We start from the raw sequence: 19,170 nt of genomic DNA, 5'->3' as shown, positions 1-19,170 counted from the left end.
AGGTGACCATGGATCGTCGGGCCCCTCCTCCCTTCCCCAACACACCTGACTACGTCAACCACTCGTCGAAGGCTTTGGAGTACTTAAATCAACCAGGGAAGACGTTACCCAAGGAGCTAGTGAGCCCTCGGTATCGCGCCTATCCGCCACTGGAGATGTTTTCTTTCCCCCAGTCACCAATTAACCAGGATGGTCCGCAGAGCCAGCAGCAGCAGCCGATCCCATCACAGCGCTCCAGACCAGGGTTTCTACGGAGAGCGGACTCGTTGGTGAGCTCTACAGAGCTCGCGTTGTTCCGTCGTGTTCACGAAGCCCAGCAGGAGGCGCTGCAGGAAGCTCAGTACAGGCAGCAGGTAGGGGCTTACAGCTGATTTTATGTTTATTTTTATGTGTGTGCATGTTAAGCATACATTTTCTCCAATTCAGCTGCCTGTTATTTCATTTTATGCCTCTGTTGAATATGTAGTCCTATGAAACTATCCTCTCTTCCCTTCTCCTATCTTCAGGCGGACCCCCCTCTCTATGGCCGGGCTCTCGCCTACTCAACACCCATGGAGCACTCTGCTCTCAGCAACATGGCCGACAGCCAGAGTCAGATGATGCACAACAAGAGAAACGGTCGCTATGATGACGACTATCCCACCTACCAGGAGCAGAAGAAGCCCATGATTGGTTATCCCACCAAGAGCCTGACTCAACGCCGTCCCCTGTCTGCCAGGAGCTACAGCACTGAGACTTACGGAGCGTCTCAGGTACGTCTGTCACCTGAGGCGCTGATGGAAGGTGTTAAAGTTTTGTGTTTCTGTCAAGTTTCGCAAAGTCTGAGGAACACAGAAGGTGTAGATGTGGAGGGATTTATCAAGTTGCTTTAAAGGACATTTATCATGGTTTTGCACAATGTGCCAAAAATGTCAAAACATCCATCGTCACCAGAGATCACGGTTTGCATACCCTCTCCCAACAGCAGTGAAGTTGAGTTTCTCTAAGCTACAGTTTGTCCCTGAAGTAGATTTAGTCGCCTAAAAATAAAAGAATTCTTGGCTCGCACAACAAATGGCCTACTTTTTTCAGAGAGGTGTGAGGACTTGGGATTACAGCATTTTCATCCTTCCATTTTCCAGCAATTACCTGGCTCCGGGTTATTGTAGCGGCAGACCAGGCAGAGTGGTGCTGGTGTCCTTTGCCTCGGCCATATTCCAGATCCAAAGGCAATCCCGTGTCCATAAATAATCCCTTCAGGATGTTATGGGTTTGCCTCAAGTCAGACTTTCCAAAAATAGTCACAGCGAGGTGTCCAGCAGCATACTGATTAGGTGCGCAAAGCATTTTTTTTTTCTGGCACCTTTCAGCATGAAGAAGCAGGGCACACGGAGGAAGCTGAGAGCTAAGAGACTTATATATAGCACTTATGGCTGCAGTCTTATTCTTGCTGTTTTTAGCCAAAGCGCAAAAGTGAAGGTTGGGATATACATCGGATGTTATGCTAAGACTTCACCTTCAGATTAAGCTTTATTTCCTCCAGGCAAGGCTGGTATAGTTGGCGCATTACTACTACTTCGTACTTATCTGCCTGACTTTCTCGTGTCCTTTATAATCCTGTAATACTGGATTCTACTTTATACTGTTTGTCCGTGTTCATGACTAAAAACCTGCAAAACTAATAGCAAATGTCAACCATGAGTTGTTAAGTTCAGTTACAGATTAGAAAGAAAAAATGTTATCTCGGTCTAAGTAACACAAAATGTTCAACATCTGTTCTGAAATCCTGCATCAATTGATTTTTCAGGTCACAGTTCATCACAGTTCATTGATATTTTTGCACGTTCTTTTGGTCACTCAATAAATTATAAATATTTACTTTTATCTCCATTTTGGTCTCCGCCATCTACCCTGGAAACATTTAGCATTTTAGCAGCTAAACACCCCCTTTTTGTTCACCAAGCAGTTGAAAAACCCATGTAGTATATCCAGATGTAAAAATATTTTCACCCTTCGTCCTCAGGCCCGTCCAGTGTCAGCTCGTCCCACCATGGCCGCTCTCCTGGAGAAAATGCCACCCGACTACACCCTGGCAACCTGTCCTGAGAAATCACCTGACGACACCATCAAAGTAAGACCCGTCGTACCGCAGAAACCCGAAGACATCACCTCCAAGATGCCGGCCGACTGGAGGCAACAGCTACTCAGGCACATAGAGGCCAAACGATTGGACAGGGTACGTCAAACCAATGCAGGCACACTTGAGAGAAAGCGCGCACACACACACACACACACACACACACACACACAAGCACACACACGGCATTCAGAAGCCCTCTCTGTTTGTATCTGTGTGAGTCTGTGTTGTAAGGTTGACCAGATTTGTGTCCGGCTGCATGTGTGTCCACTCCACACTGTCGCTCTGTCAGCCTGACCTAATGCACACTCACTACCGGATATGTGCCGTGAAAATCACATTTCCTGAGACAAACAAAAGAAATCTGCTGTTAATTTATGATACAGCAGTTAGGACTTTCTCATGTCTGACATTTTTATCTCTTTCATAGAAAACACAAGATCTTTTTGAGGATGAGAGTACTGTGAAGGGCTTATCTTGGCACTTAGCTAAGAATTAGTAGTATTATTAAAGAAATCTCATTTGAGTCTCATAGTCCTTTTTACCAAAAGTTGGGTGAAAAGAATTGATGCCCCTCTCATGTCTGTAAGCTGAATTTGAATTTGTGGCTGTCTGACCTCGTATGTACAGTCAATGGATTCGACCGGGCTTCAACAACACGAGTCCAAACACGCTTCTCCCCCAGTTTTGAAATAAAGTATCACCATTTTAAAGCTCAAGTTTAAATTTTTTTAAATGCAAGTCTTAAAAACTTTTCAACATCACAGTTTCAACATGTGGCGTGATCTTAATCCCATATTTCTTACGCAGTTATGATATAACCTATTGGTTTTAGCCACTTTATACTCTTGTTTTTATGTTTTATTTTTTTTTTACAGATTAAACATAGTAAAGAGCTTTAGAGGCGCAGATAATTTCACCTTTGGAGGGAGACTGATTTTTAACCTTTGTTTCCGGAGCTTACATCTCCTCGTTTCACTTTCACAGCACTGACATGGGAGGGCTTTCAGTCCTCTCATCTAACTCCCAGTGAGACGGCAAATGAGCATATTTTCCAAAATGTCAGGCTAATTATTTAGAACCAGAGCCTCAACAGACGAGACAATCAGACATGGTAGGGAGGAGGTAGGGAGGAGGTCTGGAGCGCACAGCTGTGAAGTAAGCTTTATTAAATGACATGCAGAATCTTGGCCGTCTGTTAATAAGTCATTCTTCACAGGCGCAAATACATCCACCATGTCTTTAAAGTTTAAAGTAAGGCAATGCAGCTCTTGGACTCTCCGTAGGTAGAAGTTTAACATGAGAGTGGACAAGTTTTTGTTATAATATCCACAAATGTTAAAGATCTGAAACCTTACATTGTACTGTTGGAATGAATTGATCCACCTGTTGACACAATGTTCTGTGTGTATTGACCGATCACGAGCTAACATTTCTCTGTGCTTTCAGCAACTCTGCACTGGTGTTGTTGTTGTTTTTATCCGTGTCACTGTTGTTTGTCTGTTTATCTGTTTGTGGAGCTAACAGTGTGTTGTCGCCACGCTGCAGCCCGCTGTGTCGGCTCCGCCCCTCCCCATTCCCCCACATTCACCCGTGTCGTGTGATGTTGTCTTCTCCAATCAGAGTGGTGTCCTAAAGCACAACACGCTCACGCTGGGCATGCTCTGTCAGGGCGGGGGTCACGGCCAGGGGCGCAGCAGCACTTTGAACTTTAACCTTTACAATAACACTAAGCATGAGCCCCCTGCTGGCCGCTGGCTGCCACTACCTCCTCCTCCGTCTGCTAATGCTGTGAGTATCCCTCTGAGAACAACGAACCCCTGGTACTGCTGTTATTACTGCATTCATGAGTAACTATAGACGACCGCAGCCTCTGCCTCTTCACCTAAAGATGCCATGAATTATGGTTAAATTGTTGCTATTATAATAAAGAATACTTTAACTACCGTATTTACCATCTCACAAGGTGAGAATCAGTGAAAAGCGTGACGTGTCTTGGTGTTGCCGTTCAAATCCCATGATGTTTTCTCACCTATATAATGTCCAAGTGTGGCAGCATGGTGGCTTGTTGTGGTTGAGTTAAGTCAAAACAAGACAACAAGGCGGAAGCAGCTCAACAAACAGAACACATCTGCCCTCACCACCCTAAGATACACTGTCTTTTAAACTTTGCTTGAAGTCGTTGGGCATTGCTTATTTATGCCACATTCAACCATTTTAGGGCTTAGAACTGACAGCAGCTTGTTTGTTATGATCTTTAAAGGCTTGTTTCATGTCTCATCTACCTGCCACTTAGAACAGAAAAGCTGCACTTTTGCTCTTGGAACTCTTTAAAAAAAAAAAAAAAAGGTTATATATATCGAATGCCTTGAAACTTACCAGAAAACACATTTTTCTAGAAGAGTTTTGCTCATTGCACACTGAAGAGTTCAGACCGTGTTTTTTCTTTGAGCACTTCTCTGTGTTTTACTTTGGGCAGGGCTTCGGTTAGGAGAAGATGCTTGTACAGGTGCACCAGTCAAGATGATAACATTAACTGTCCATTAAAGCTGCAGAGATATACTTTTATTTTGAAGTTTTTAAAGCAGAAGCTCTTGGTGAATTTAAAGGTCCCACATTATGCAAAATTCTTTTTACAAAGGTTTTCTAACAGTAATATGTGTCCCCATAGCCTGTGTATGAGGCATGAGTAGTGAAAAAACTTACTTCCCTCACTTGTTTGGTCCACTTTTTAGCAAATGTGTGCTCAAACAGGTGGATCTGAGATTTTTCCCTTCTTGATGTCACACGGGGAAACAATAAATACTGCCTTTGACTCCCGAATATATGAGACCGCTCTCTAAAATTACGGAGCGGGTGCCATTTTTTCTCCTCGCAAACACACATGGCAAAGATATGTGCAAAGCACGGCCGTTGCACTGTTGTTGGCTACATCAACGAACCCTTGCAGCTACGTCAACAATTACCCTTAGAGTTAGTGGAAGCTAGCATTATCAACACGGTGGTAACTGTTACAACACATATGAACAAACTAAGTTACAGTCTGAACTTCTTCAGGAACCTCTCCTTCTGGGTCAGATTCTAGTTCAACAGTTCTAAAATTGTTGAAAAAACGTATAATATGGGACCTTTAAAATATCTTTCCATTCAAATATGGGATGCCTGATACTGGCTGTAATATTAGTGACGTTCTTCTGGAAAAACCTGGCGGACAGGCAAAAGCTGATTCATAAAATCAAAAGGATCTAGTTCACTTTCAGTAATGGTCGCTCTGTGTGTGTCTCTCTCAGACCCCCTCTCAGCAAGCTGCCATGTTGGACAATGACCAGGAGGGGGTATCGGGGAGCAACCAGTGGGCTCCCTACTCACTTGGCAGGAGAGACGTCCCCCCTGATAACCTCATGAAAAAGGTATCTGTTGATTAATCAGTGAAATGTCTCATCTTGTTCCCAGCCTCTTTTACACTCTCTGACTGCAGAGTGTAGCTGAACATGCTAGTTCCTTTGCACATGATGTTTAAAAGTGGTTCAGTTGGGAAATTGAGACTTGCTACTAATTAGCTAATCTCCTACATATATTCCTAACTGCCCGTCCTCCTTCCCACAGGGCGGCCATTCCCACAATCCTTCCCACCAGTCACACAACACCATGATCGTCACTTCCTCTTCCTCCTCTTCGGCCACTACGCCTCATCGTGTGGTTGGGCAGCAGGGCTACGACGGGATGATGAACAAGGGCGGTGGTCAGTACCAACCAGGGATGCCTCTGTCCGTGGTTCCCTCTGGGGGGCAGTACCAAGGCAACATGTCTCAAGGTAAGTGGTACTGAAACCCAAAGATGGTGCAGAGGGGTGCACACTGATTTATGTATTCAGTCGTCCATGCATTCCAATCAAATTCAATTGTGAAGTTTTTAAGTTTAAAACAGTTGTACAATTAGTGCTCAACATTACAATGTTTTGTTTTTATTAGATGCCACCAGTCTCTGTTTTTTCCCCATACAGCCCATTCCAATCAAGGCCAGGGTTACTCCAGCAGTGGCATGTCCATGGCTATGTCCCCATCTGGAAACCAATCCCAGTACAACCCCCACAGCTCCCACCAGCCTTCCCTGCCCTCTACCAACCCCCAGTACCATGGCAACCAGGGCATGGTTCATAGCAACCAGGTCGTCATGACCCACACCAACCCACGGCCTCAGAGCGCTCGCTGCCTGCTGCAGACTAAAGGCCAGAAGAGCACGGACGGTTTCCAGGAACAGGTATCCGTCTGTCTATGTGTGTGTGCCTGCGGCAGTCACGTCACATGCTATACTGGAGGTCTGTTCGAAAATTAGCTGAGCTCAATTGGCCGAACAGGTAGTAACTAGGTTAGAAAGGATATTAGTTGTTGTTATTATTGTAGTAATTTGTGCAACTGACAGAGTACGCTTCCTCTTACTCTAAAATGCTTGAGATATGCAGTGTAATGGTTTTGATGGTTTCAGGAGGGGATCACACAAGTGAAGGAGACCAAATGTAAGGATGAGATGTAATTCACAGAAACAGCCTGTGCTGAAGCAGATCTAGGAAAAAAAAAAAAAAACTCCCGGAGGTGTCATTGTAACTCAGAAATATTTCACAGATGGAGATCCGTGTATCAGTTGAAGTGGGAGCATGAAGTCATTAGCACCAGCAGGATCAGCTGCTCCTCCCGAGGGCTTGTGTTTGTCCCCTTACGAGTACGGCGTGGCGCTCATTATGCCAAATAGAACAACTCTGACAGGGATATTTGTAGCTCGAGCGCCGCTGCCAAAGATCCGAGGACCTCCAGTATAGCAGCCAAACCGTGCCACACGTCACACGAGTGCACTTTTTTCCACATTTTGTCCGTTCGCTCCGTGCATGTGCAGCGGCTCCCACGACCTTTGTGTTTCACTTTCAGTTGTCTTTCTTTTTTTCTTTCCTTTGTTTTCCCTTCTTTCTCCTCCTCTCCTTCCTCTTTCTTCCTAGCTGTGTGTGAGAATAGAGAAGAACCCTGGTCTCGGTTTCAGTATCTCTGGTGGCATCAGCGGCCAGGGGAACCCCTTCAAACCCTCCGACATGGTACGACCTGACCCGGACCGCCAGCCAATCACAGCCTCTCCGGCTTTACCTCAGAGTTGCCATGGAAACTGCTGCTCGTTACCGCAGTATTTCGTCTATCAGTCTGTCTGTTTGTCTGTGGGGCGGCAGTTGACTCGGTTAACTTTGAGTCTGCTGGAAAAGCAGTTTGACCAGGGGTTATGAATTCTAATGAACTAATTAATTAATTAATTACCTGTACACTTATTTCCCTGGGTTATTCACATGCTACTTCTAAACTAATCCCATAATATTGTCAGCCCCACTAGTTATAAAGCCACTTGGGTCTTGCATACAGTCATTTTAGGACTACTGATACTGGATCCATGCAAATGAAAAATTGAATTTACGTATTGTAGTTTAACTTTATGATCTTTGGCAGGATCATCACTTTTTAAAAAATGTAGTAACGTCAGCAAATTTAAACATTTTTTTTTTGCCAGCATGCATGTACATTACAAGATATGCCAAACTCTTTCATTTTTTTTTTTTTTTTACTTTTGACTGAGTCTGTCAGTGTGTGCCTGTGCTGAGAGCCTGTTGGGGTTGCAGATCCCCCAGGCCCGCTGCACATAGCAGCCCGTCCTAGAAACACGCTGCTATAGTCAGTCTAAAGGAGCCCAGGCTGCTCTTGGAGCTCTGACTACTATTTTAGGAAGGCTGCTCTGTTCTGGGACGCCGTGGGTGATTTTAGATGTTCGACACTTTGATCTAGGGATGGTAGTACGACAGATTTTACTGATTGTTACACGAGACAGCTGGTCTATTAATAGAAAGGCGCCAATGAGAGCTCTTTGAACATTCAGCCTCCGTCCGGGGCCTTTTGAGGAATGATTATTTAAGTCAACGGATTATACGGAAACTGTCAATTCATCATTTAACTTTTTAGTTTTGAGCAGACGACTGGTGGAACAGCTGCTGACTCGTGCTGTTATTTTATCGTTCCCCTCTCCGCGTGTCTCTGAGACTTCCAGCAGCTGCAGTTTGTCCATTATTAATGCTGTGTTACAGTGGCAGCAAACGGAATCAATACAGATGAACGGTTTCTCTACAGATTCTCAACAAGTTCTCGTCAAGAATGTATAATTATAAATATATATGAGCCCATCTATAAGGTCTAGATATGGACATACTTGTTTATACATATAAGGAAGTCTCAAGAATAAAATCAAACATACTACAGCTTCCAAAAATACCGGATTTTCTTGATGTCTACAGTAAACGTCACCAAATGTTTATTCTTCTCTGAGTCACGGGCGTGTGAACAGTGTAAACAAGGATTTAGATGTCCTCCCTGTGGTGTGACACGCACCTGACCAGGCCACACCTATAGGGCCTCAGACAAGACCTGACAGAGAATGACATTTTCTATTGACCTTACGCCAAGTATCCTCCCCTACCTCCTCGTTCTCACGCCGTTGTTTCTTCCCACGCATGTTCCTGAAGCAGCCGAAGGTTTCCTTCATCGTTTGATCATCTTCGCACCGATTTGTCATCGGTTTATCTCACACTAATGCAGACGCTTCTGACTGCAGTTTGATCGTCTTTTCCGACCCATTTCTGGGAACTCATTAAGGTTTATTTTTTTTTTTTTCCCCCCAACACTTTCCACAGATATATCTGTGGCTGTTTTGGCTGGAGAGGACTCCTCTAGGTTTAAGGCTAATGCTAAATCGGCCCAGTTTTTAGATAGTTGAAAAGGTCTATGTTTGAAAACAGCTTGACTACTAAATTATACATCTATGGATTGGATCTCAAGAACCCGTTGCAGCTGTGGGCTGTGGCTCCCCCTGGTGGTCAGCTGGTGGTCTGGGGTAGAGGAAAATACACCAATGTCCAGATTTCAAACGTTATGTAACAGTGTAAAATATATATTTATTTTTTTAGCTGTAATCTGAAATTTGACAACCCCTATATCCTTAAATGTATCTAGAAACACACAGGATGTTTATTCTTATTCTGGAGTAATAATCCTTCCGTAGGGATGTAGACACAGAATAATCCTGCCCACTCTTCTGAGAACAGGGGATCTTTATTACGCGTCGTTCCAAGAAGTCATTATTAGGTTCCTTCTAAAAGGAAATGAGAATGATCCTCTATGTTGGGCTTAAAAGGCTAGTGAACACCTTCTAAGCCACTGGGTCATTTTCACTTTTGGCTAATTAGGACTCAGCGAGTAGAGGCGGCGCCTCAGTTCCTATATTGATTGGATTGGGATCCTGAGCTTTGATGCATTACCTCCTCGGGCCCGGTGTAAGAACAGAAGACGGGAGGTTTTAAGGATCAGAACATGGATTTTTACTCAGATCTGTGTCATAAACATTTTGAAAATCCAATTTCCTGATCCTGCTGCTGAGAGATATGCTGTTGTTGCGCACTAAGCTGTAATTATTCAGGTGATCAAGCAGTTGCAAAAAACCTCGTCCTCAATTGTGTCCAGATTTTTCCAAATTTCTTCAGAGGATTTTTGCCGGATGCTGCAGCTTTGTGTGCAACCGCTTCATGAAGCGTACATGTTTAATTGTTGTGACTAACGCTACGCAATTTCAGCCGCTAACAAAGTTGTTTGTAACGTGCGGTGAGCTCCATATGAGATCAGACAGTCCACTCTCTCAGGATGTGGATTTGCATTCGAAATTAAACAATTTATCACCAACTGTTTGACTGTCTGTACATGTGAGGCTCACTGCATGAAATGTCAGTCCTAAACTAACTAGACATGTACTTCTAATGTGCATTTTCTGAACGTGCAATATATGTGTTTGTTCCTGCATTCGCTCACAGACTGTAGTGTGTAGCTGCACTGTCACTACCACATCGTTCGTGCTCCTGGTTTTCAGCCGGAGTCACTTATCTGTGGCACATTTATCTGTTACTACTGTGCGTTCAACACGTGCACAACCTGTTGAACCGTGTTGAGTCAATACAGCTGCATTGTCCAACACCCTCTGTGTTCAAAAACATCTTTCAGCTCTCTGTGAAAAGATGTTGGTGTTTTTACAATCTCTGCCTTGGGTGATCGAGGGGGAAAATATGGGGTGATGAAATCTCTTCTGCCCTCCCTGCTACCTACTTCCTTCCCGTAGTCAGAACCCATCCCACACCTATTCTTCTTCCTATATTCTTTATATATTTACTCTACGGCTAGTTTTCTCTCTTTATAACGTCTATTCTATGCCAATAAATTGCTACTAAGCCATATTGACATGTCTTTATGGAAATAACATATCACTCAGCTTTTGCAAATTTTAAGAAAGTTGCTAAATTATGAAATCCTTAAGAATTAATAATAAATTTGCAGCATTTGCATGCATCTAAATTTAGAAAAAAAAATTAAAAAAGACATTGGTGAACCAGATGCATATTTTTTTTTTTGGCAGAAATGTGATTTGTTTTGAGGGGTGGTGGTGGATATTGAGATGAGAATGAGAAAGGCAAAGATTCTAAACCATCGTGTCCCTGTGTTGTCCTAACGGTGTATCATTTTGACTTATAGGGTATCTTTGTTACTAGGGTACAGCATGACGGGCCCGCCGCCTCTGCCCTGCAGCCCGGAGACAAGATACTGCAGGTAACGTCCTCTCACTCGTCATCAAATCAGGACCAGAATCAGCCTCCTCAACACTGAGTGTTTGAACAGCGAGGCAGGACATTCAGCGGGACAAAAAAAGACAGTCCTTAACAAATTAACCTGCAGAGTAAAGTTACTCTGGTTGTCCAGCTGGTGACCTGCAGCTCATCTGCTGGGCTGACCACACCATGTACGTCTGTTTAGTGTAGATCCCATAAGAGTCTCAAACATTTTCCTGCTTTATGTTCTGCCTCTGTGTCTGCACCCTCCAGAAATCAAGCATGACTCCTCTGCATACGCACACACACACTTTCTACATGTTCATCATCAGCTGGTGACACCCATGGAGCTTCGATTGCACATTTCAGGGACCTAAAAGAAAACGTTTGGCTTTTATCATCATGAGCACGAGACTGACAGCTCGGTAGCTGGAGTGACGAAGTGAGACGACGACGCAATTAACGGTGAAAACAGCGAAACGTCTCATCACGAAACAATAAGAATATTTAAATACGAAGAGCGGAAAACAAGTCTGATTTTAACTGGAAAGACTTACATCATGACTAAATTAGCCAGTAGCAGCTATATCTGGATAAGCGCATACCGATCAGGCATAACATTATGACCACTGACAGGTTAAGGTGAATAACATTTACCATCTTGTGACAATTCAGTGTTCTGCTGGGAAACTTTTGCACCCACAAAAACAGTTCAGGAGCAACTGAAAAAATATGAAAAACAGCACAAGGTGTTGACCTGGCCTCCAAATTCACTAGATCCCAAACCAAATATCTGTGATCCACAGAGGCCCCCAACCTATAAGACACAATGACACACACAGGACGCCCTCAGAAATACCCATGTCCATTCTCTGATGAGTCACAACTGCTTTGGAGGCACAAGGTAGACCTATGCAATATTAGGTCATAATGTTATGCCTGATTGGTGTATGTGTTCCATTATAAACTATGATTACTATTACAAAAATGCCACCGTTTAAACACGTTTTGTGGCTCATCTTTTAGTGAGGAATGGCCATTGAGTTATTTTTCCTGTTTATGAAGAAAACCTGGTTGAAACTACAAACATCAGCTGATACGTCAGAATTTTACCTTTTAAACTTACAAATATGGGCTTAAAAAATATTATGTCATATTATGCTTATATATCGATATATATGCATATATATCGGTTTTTGAGTTTAGTTTGATATGTGTAGCCCACTGGGTAAGCCCAACAGTACATAGTTTTTTGGGGTTTTTTTTACTACTAAATTTTCTGCAACACAGGTACAAGACAAAATACTTTGAGAACACTTGTAAACTACAAGTGTCTGGATTCTGAGATATTTCCAAGTCTTTTACCAGATTTAATTATAATTTTTCTCAATCTGCTTTTACATACAACTAAATTACTCACTGTGCACTAAGTATGAACTCGCTTCTAAAAGTCCTTTACTATTATATATTCCAATATAATCCTAGAATTAAGGCCCCAAAAGATAAGAGTTGTGCTGTGAGGTGAAAATGAGCTGTCAGTGCTTCGACTGTGATAGATTTACCTCCCTTCATGTCTCATCCCTTCCATGTTTTCCCCCCTCTTCATCTTCTTTCCACAGATGTACAGTTTAGCTGGATGAACTCATCTAAAAGCCCTTTTTTGTCTTTACCCCTTCTCTTTCTACAGCATGACTGTGTAGCTCCTCCTCTTCTCTCTCTTTTCCCCAACAGTGATGTGTTACTGAGATAATGATGGCAGTGACCCTCCATCCCTCCACAAACACTCACACATAGACATGTGTATGGAAAAAAACAAAAAGAGAAAAAAAAACTAAAAAAAAAACAAACCCTGCAGCTCACATACCTCTATACATACATGCACACACACACACATGCTGTTGACTGTGCTGCGTGTTTGCCTTGCAGGCTAACGGACATAGTTTTTTACACATGGAGCACGAGACAGCCGTCTCTCTGCTGAAGAGTTTCCAGCGGACGGTGGACTTGGTGGTTCTGAGAGACAGCAGCACGCGCTAGAAATAGTTTTATAACAAACAAACAAATACAACAACGCTTCTCTTCTCTGCTCATCGCCATCTCCGCGCCACCCCACCTGCCCTCCGCTGGAGGCTGGTGGAACTGACAAAAAAAAAAAAAAAGAGCCTTTTTTACCTTTTTAGGGGAACACACAGACATTTATTTGCCTATTGCTGGACCAAAGGCAAATACCAGTGCCAAATGTACCATAGCAAACATATCGGCTCTTCTGTCGACCGGCGGTCAGGGACCTGATCGACGGCTGGACGGACCACAAGAGGACTCTACACTTGGAGTCCCCACAGGGCTGCTGCAGTTTGGATTTTGTGGTTGGTTGTTAATTAGGCAGTCATCTGATCTCTCTGTCTCAGTAGTTTGTTTTTGTTGGTTAGTTTCGTGGATGCTTTTGCCTTTCTCCAACTCCCCCCCCCCCCCCCCTCCCCGCCATGATTGATCTTAATTGATTGATTTGCTTAGTGTAGCACATGGTGCACTTCTGTCTTTTTTCTCAGCCGTCTTCTCTATATATTTTTTTAATCCTTTTTGTCCTTCTTTTCCTTTTGCGTCTCGTGTTTCATTCTTTTCCCGCTGTCTTTTTTTTCCTCCGTTCTGCAGGTATTATTGCCTCCACTGTACAGAAATTGAAAACTTAAGACTTTCTGCCTTGTGTACATATATAGAGATTCAACTTTCTAGAGCTGCACTCTCCCTAGGGCCTGAACAGACAGCTCTAAACGTTTATGATTAATATAATTATTGTTGATAGACTATATTCTGAATTCTCTCCTGTGAGCACACAGGGACGGTTTCTCCGAACGGATGATTTTCTAAAGTATATCACTATTTTATCTGTATAGAAAACACTTTTTCATAGCTCACCATTGCTACTCGTATTTTTCATTTGCTTGCACAGCTGTGCTGAGAAGTCCTAAAGCAATATTTCCGAGGCTCAGCCCGTTGAGCTTTCCAGCAGAGCCTAACTTGTCCTGCAGTGCCATCTATTGAGCAAGTCACGCTAATGTTTACACACACACACACTGCCACGCACACACACAGGCAAACACACACACACACACACACACACACACACACACACTTCTGTGAACTGTTGCATAATGAAGCCCTGTTGATAATTTAATCTGATTTTGGAACATAAAACGCACTCACACTGAACACTGTTATTAATACGTGTGCCATCTTTTCAAGTCTTCTACTCTTGTCACAGCACTGTCACGTTCATTTTTAGGGGTTTGAGTTGTACAATAAAGTCAGAGCATGCTTTCATATCATCGGTCACTTGCAGCCGGACATTTTTTATTTTTATGTATTTTTTTTGTTGTTGTTGTTGTTGTTGGCTTCTAGACGTCTCTAGCATAGCTTTGAGTTTCAATGAGAATGATGGTCTTTTGTTGGACCCGTTTGGACCCTCTGCCGCTCGCCGGTTGTATTTACAAGAGCTTTACCTCTTTGTGGCTCAGATCTGATCTGCACACATCTAGCCTGGAGAGAGTTTCTTAAGCGCTGGCTCAGTTTCAAATCTAAGCGTTCGCAGGCTGTGTCCAAACCTCTGTCCTTCCTGTGGAAAGCAACAAGGTTAAAAAAAAAGAAAAAAGCGTCCCCACAAGAATGAACCATGTTTAGCACAGAAGCTGTTTTTTTTTTTTTTCTGTCCTTTTTCAGACAATCGGGTGAAAGATCGGATCTGTGTCACAAGGTTTTTCCTTTTACTTACACTTGAATGTTGAGTGCAACTAGAAGAGATGCTACAAGACGCTACGTGAAATTGTAGATTTGCCGACTTGGTTGGTAAATGTAGATAGAGTCGGGTAATATTTGAAGTTAAAAAAAGAGATGTGAGTTTGTACAGGAAGCCTTTGGCCTAAGGTGCAACCATGGCAGCGCGGTCTGAGCGTCACGGTTACACTTGAGAAGTTGCGAAGGGGTTCATTTTCCATCTTTGTGTGTAAACGCAACGCGCGTCTTAAAGACATTTCACAGCGGTGAATTTTGTTCTGTTCTGCACAACATCCGATGTCTCATCCGGAGCGAAACAACGACCGTCACTGTCCTTTGCTTTTTACGTGACATGACGCCATCGCATCCTGTGCCCATTTTGTGTCAGCTCTCCTAATAAGCGTTAGACGTCAGTTGATTTAACACAAGGCGACACAAGATGGCACAGGTAAATCGTGTGGTTGAGAGAGTTTAGCCACAGGTGAACCCACCCAGCCCTATTTAGAGTTTGAAATATCAAAGATATTGTGACGGAAAAAAAACACAAAAACAAAACAAAACATAAAAAAAAAAAAAAAAAAACAGAGAAAAAGCTTTGATAATATAATTATTTTTTACTACATGTTTCAGGTAATTCTTTCTAAATATATTGATATACCTTAGCTTTGCTCAAAAATTGTGATATTTTATAATGACACTTATAACAAAGTTATGGATGGAAGTACGCACAGTATGACTTGGAGACCTACACATGTACTATCCAAAACTGTATAAAATGTATTTCTACTGTAATTGTGAATTTGTGTTATACAAATATATATTATATATATATGTATATGGCTATAAAAACAGTCATTTTCTATGTGTTTAAACTACATAAGAGCTGAACAAATGAGGACGGTGTCACTGTACATAGCTGTGAATGAAATCCAATTTACAACGACTCATATTGATTGTGAATGTACTCATGCTTTCTGCAGTACCTACACCTACCCAACTTGAATGCTGCTTCTTCTGTTGTGTGACAAAAAGTACTTTGACCTCCGAGGAGAGAAACGCTGTCGAGTTATACGTTGGACGAATTTTAGTGGCGGTTTTAACAGAAACTATTTATTTCATTATTTATTTGCACATGCAAGTTGAAATCCTTCCAGTTTTAAGTTTGAGTATTAATGCGGAGAAATGTAATTGCCGAAGTATATATAATATATATCATGTGTTTAGAATGCATTTTGCAGACGCTATCTGTACATACTATTTAAGATACAGTTTTTACAAAAAATAATATATGTATAAAATTGAAAAAATGCTGTGCAGCGATTCTACTGGAGCCATTTTGGGCTTTGGGACGTACCATTTTTTCAGTATATAAGAAGTGTTTTGAATAATGTACTAAAGTCTCTATTGTACAAATAATAAAAATGTCACTATTGGTAATCTGGGCTTCTTCTGGTGCACTGCGCTCTGTCTTTAGGAGGGTTGGGGAGTAAAGAAGGAAGAGAGAGGACAAGGCAAGGGAGAGAAAGGTGGAAGGAGTGAGATGAAAGAGGAGCGGCAGGGTCCAAAATAGGAAGGGAAATAAAAAGACGCAGATGAGGTGAGTAAAGGAAGCGATGGATGAAGGCAGGAAAGAGTGATGAAAAGTCACCTCTGCTCCTTTGTGGATTACGCTCAGCAGAGCCTCTCATCATCTCAGCAGATGCTCCTTTGTCTCTTTGTCCATTAGTCTGACAGCCTGACTCTTCTTCATCCCTCTCGATCTGGTCATCTCATCTATTCTTATCTGACCCATGGATCACAGAGAGACAGCCGCCTCAGAAGTGCGGATAAAGCCAGTGTCAGTGAAAAGGTTTTAACTGCATAAAACATTACTTTAATTGCTGTTTTTGCACATGCAACAGAAACAATAATCAGTCACTGAGCAATGGGAGTCTCTTTTTTTTTTTTTTTGCTAGAACTTGAACAGGCTTTTGATCTGACACAGACGAAGTCCCTAAATGAGTGATCTGTTGTATGTGGAAACTCGATTCCTTACTACGAGGGAAGTCCATGTTTTTAAGGCCTGCTGTGGCACAATGCACTCATTCATGATCAGTGTGTGTGCGTACAGCACAGAGACATTAACATAAAAATGTCATCATTTTAACATTAAAAAAAAAAGGCAAACAAAACATGAACAGTGGGAAAAAAACAAGTTGAATCCATCAGTCATTTATTACAATAAAATGCTGGTTCCTCTTTAATGCACCACACCGATCAGGCATAACATTATGACCACTAACAGGAGAAGTAAGTAACATTGACCATCTTGTGACAATACAGTGTTCTGCTGAGAAACGTTTGGATCTGGCATTAGCGTGGATGTTACTTAGACATGTACCACCCTCCTGGAAAAGACCAGGGACCACCCCATAGCTAAGACACTCCTTGATGGCAGCAGGATGCAGCCTGACGCAGGCACATAGGCACACATCACAGGTTGTGTTGACTTGGATGAATAACAACACCCATGAATAACAACAGTTCTGGAGGCACGAGGGAGACCTACACAATATTAGGAAGGTGGTCATAATGTTATGGTCAATCGTTACGCAATGAGTATTTCCTCCAGTACTGCATTATCCTAGAGCATACCACTACTGCAGTGTATAATCCACTAGCTGCATTATAATGACACAGGTGCCATTCCCTAACCTTTCTCCACTTTGTTTGTCTTGTACCATTCCCCTCTGTCCTCCTGGCATCGGCGGCCCCTGCACAAGAACTCTGCTCACTGCGGCGCAGGCCGACAATGGACAATCGAGGGTAACACTGCACGCACACCACAGCACGGGCTGGCAAAAGCAGAATGACGTCTCTTTGTTCCCTTTTCCTCTCTGCTCAGTTTTTTTTACACGCTGCTCTGGACAAAAAGTTACTTCTGTGTACCGAGTGACTAGCCCGCTTACACAATCATGCATAAATTTCTGCCCACGTTGGCTCATATATTATGCTGGAATCAGTGTGTGTGTGTGTCAGTGTGTGTAAGAGATACAGAGTTTTTTTTTTTTTTTTGTGCAGCCACCAAAACAGTCAATAAGCTTCCGTGACCTGATCGATAACAATACCAGAGGCCGAGTCCATGACCTGCATTCGGCTGCTGCCTGCATATGTGTGGTATCCTGCTGAAGCTTCCCCATAACCGCTCCACTGTTCACAGGCAGTCAGGAATTTTTGTAATTTACATTTTGCATTGCATTTCGCATTCCTGCTTATTTCAGCTTTTACTCTGACTGGCCAGTGACGTGGATTTTTCATAGGCTTTAACTGCACATTTTCAGTAAAGGTAACTGCTATTCAGAATTTTCCTACTGGTGCAGTAAGAATATCAGGTCGAACACAAGACCCGCTGCTAACCAGCAGAAAGCAATGTGTCTGAAATTGCACTTATAACAAGTAGTTTGTTCATAAAATGCCCGCAAATGTCTTGTAATGTTAAATTAGTCTGGAGTTGCTCCCTTGGACTGCCGGCAAAGATTGGCCAGGCCATTCACATCATTTGAGTGGGTTTTATGCTGCGTTGGAGAGAGGTTTAACCTCTAGTCATAAAACGTCGTCTGAGTGCCTTGGGGTTGAATTAGTTTACAATAAAATTACATTGACTGGTTATAGGTCAGTCCAATTGCATTTAGAGATATTTTTTTCTCTCTGTTTGGGTTGAAACCAAGCGGCAACCACCAGGTCTGCAAAATGAAGCTAATGCTGGAGTGCCAAAAACAGTTTGTCTAATGACTGCTTGAGGCTGGCTCCAAAAGGAAGTCCATCCCCATAGACCTCATTGTTAAAATGTCCAGTTTTACAGACTGTTTTGAGGCTAATTTCGCTAATTGTGGCAACTCATCAAAGCTTAAAATGGACACTTTGACTGTCAGATGAGCTGTGTTCGTGGTTTTTGCCCTTTTTTGGATCATTTTAAATACAAACAATAACTTGCTTAACGGAACATCCAAGAAACATAACATCCAGTCTTTTCGGTAAGTAAATTTCAAGTACTGTGTATAAGTTTGGTGTCTTTGTGCTGGTAAGTGCAGTGGTTAACTTGCTGATTAGACAGTTAAAGATAGGTTGAAACCATAAACTGTACATAAAAGATGGACGTCATGACTGCTTCTCAAAATTGAAGCCAAAGCAAGTAGAGCTCCCCCTGATGACTGGCTGCAGTATAGATCATAGCTAACGGGGCTCCGATCTTGATCGGTACAGCTCAGACTCTGGTTCCAAACAGGTGTAGGTACCAGATCTGCTCGGGCTGCCAGCTCAGCTCGCAGAGTATCCGGTGCTTCTAGATGACATCAATTATATGTTCGGCTACATTCAGCTCAGACCGTTTATGTTTCACAAATCTAGAGTTTGGATCATTTTAATGTTATCGCATAAACAATACAGTGCCAGATATATGTGTACTTTAACGTTTATATTTCCATTTTATTTATTTCTTGTTTTTCTGCTACATGTTGAGGGTTAGGGTATAGGGGAGCCCAAGGAGATCTGTATCCATATCCTGCAAGGATAGGGAAGATGGTTTTTCCATGTTTTATACAGTCTATGGTTGAAACCTGCCCCATGGATGTGG

The 19,170-nt window shown here is 42.7% G+C and overlaps 1 protein-coding gene across 11 annotated transcripts in view; it reads left to right on the top strand.

Annotated features, from left to right (window-relative positions):
- The window catches only part of lrrc7 (leucine rich repeat containing 7), a 114,593-nt gene extending 98,598 nt beyond the window's left edge, over nucleotides 1–15,995 (top strand). For 4 of the 11 annotated variants that reach the window (XM_047587608.1, XM_047587609.1, XM_047587606.1 and 1 more), the window contains 10 exons: nucleotides 3–353; nucleotides 507–752; nucleotides 2,003–2,215; nucleotides 3,740–3,907; nucleotides 5,407–5,526; nucleotides 5,723–5,930; nucleotides 6,120–6,376; nucleotides 7,107–7,199; nucleotides 10,714–10,788; nucleotides 12,714–15,995. In XM_047587608.1, coding sequence (XP_047443564.1) covers nucleotides 3–353; nucleotides 507–752; nucleotides 2,003–2,215; nucleotides 3,740–3,907; nucleotides 5,407–5,526; nucleotides 5,723–5,930; nucleotides 6,120–6,376; nucleotides 7,107–7,199; nucleotides 10,714–10,788; nucleotides 12,714–12,824 — 1,842 coding nt within the window. In that variant the 3' untranslated portion in view covers nucleotides 12,825–15,995. Of the gene's footprint in view, nucleotides 1–2; nucleotides 354–506; nucleotides 753–2,002; nucleotides 2,216–3,739; nucleotides 3,908–5,406; nucleotides 5,527–5,722; nucleotides 5,931–6,119; nucleotides 6,377–7,106; nucleotides 7,200–10,713; nucleotides 10,789–12,474 lie in introns of all 11 variants that reach the window. The other 7 variants (XM_047587617.1, XM_047587611.1, XM_047587610.1 and 4 more) reach the window with 6 other exon arrangements.
- The last annotated feature ends 3,175 nt before the right edge of the window (nucleotides 15,996–19,170 follow it).

This window comes from Mugil cephalus, chromosome 6 (assembly GCF_022458985.1).
Source record: "Mugil cephalus isolate CIBA_MC_2020 chromosome 6, CIBA_Mcephalus_1.1, whole genome shotgun sequence".
Classification (NCBI taxonomy): Eukaryota; Metazoa; Chordata; class Actinopteri; order Mugiliformes; family Mugilidae; genus Mugil; species Mugil cephalus.
This window is presented reverse-complemented; position numbering and strand designations above follow the sequence as displayed.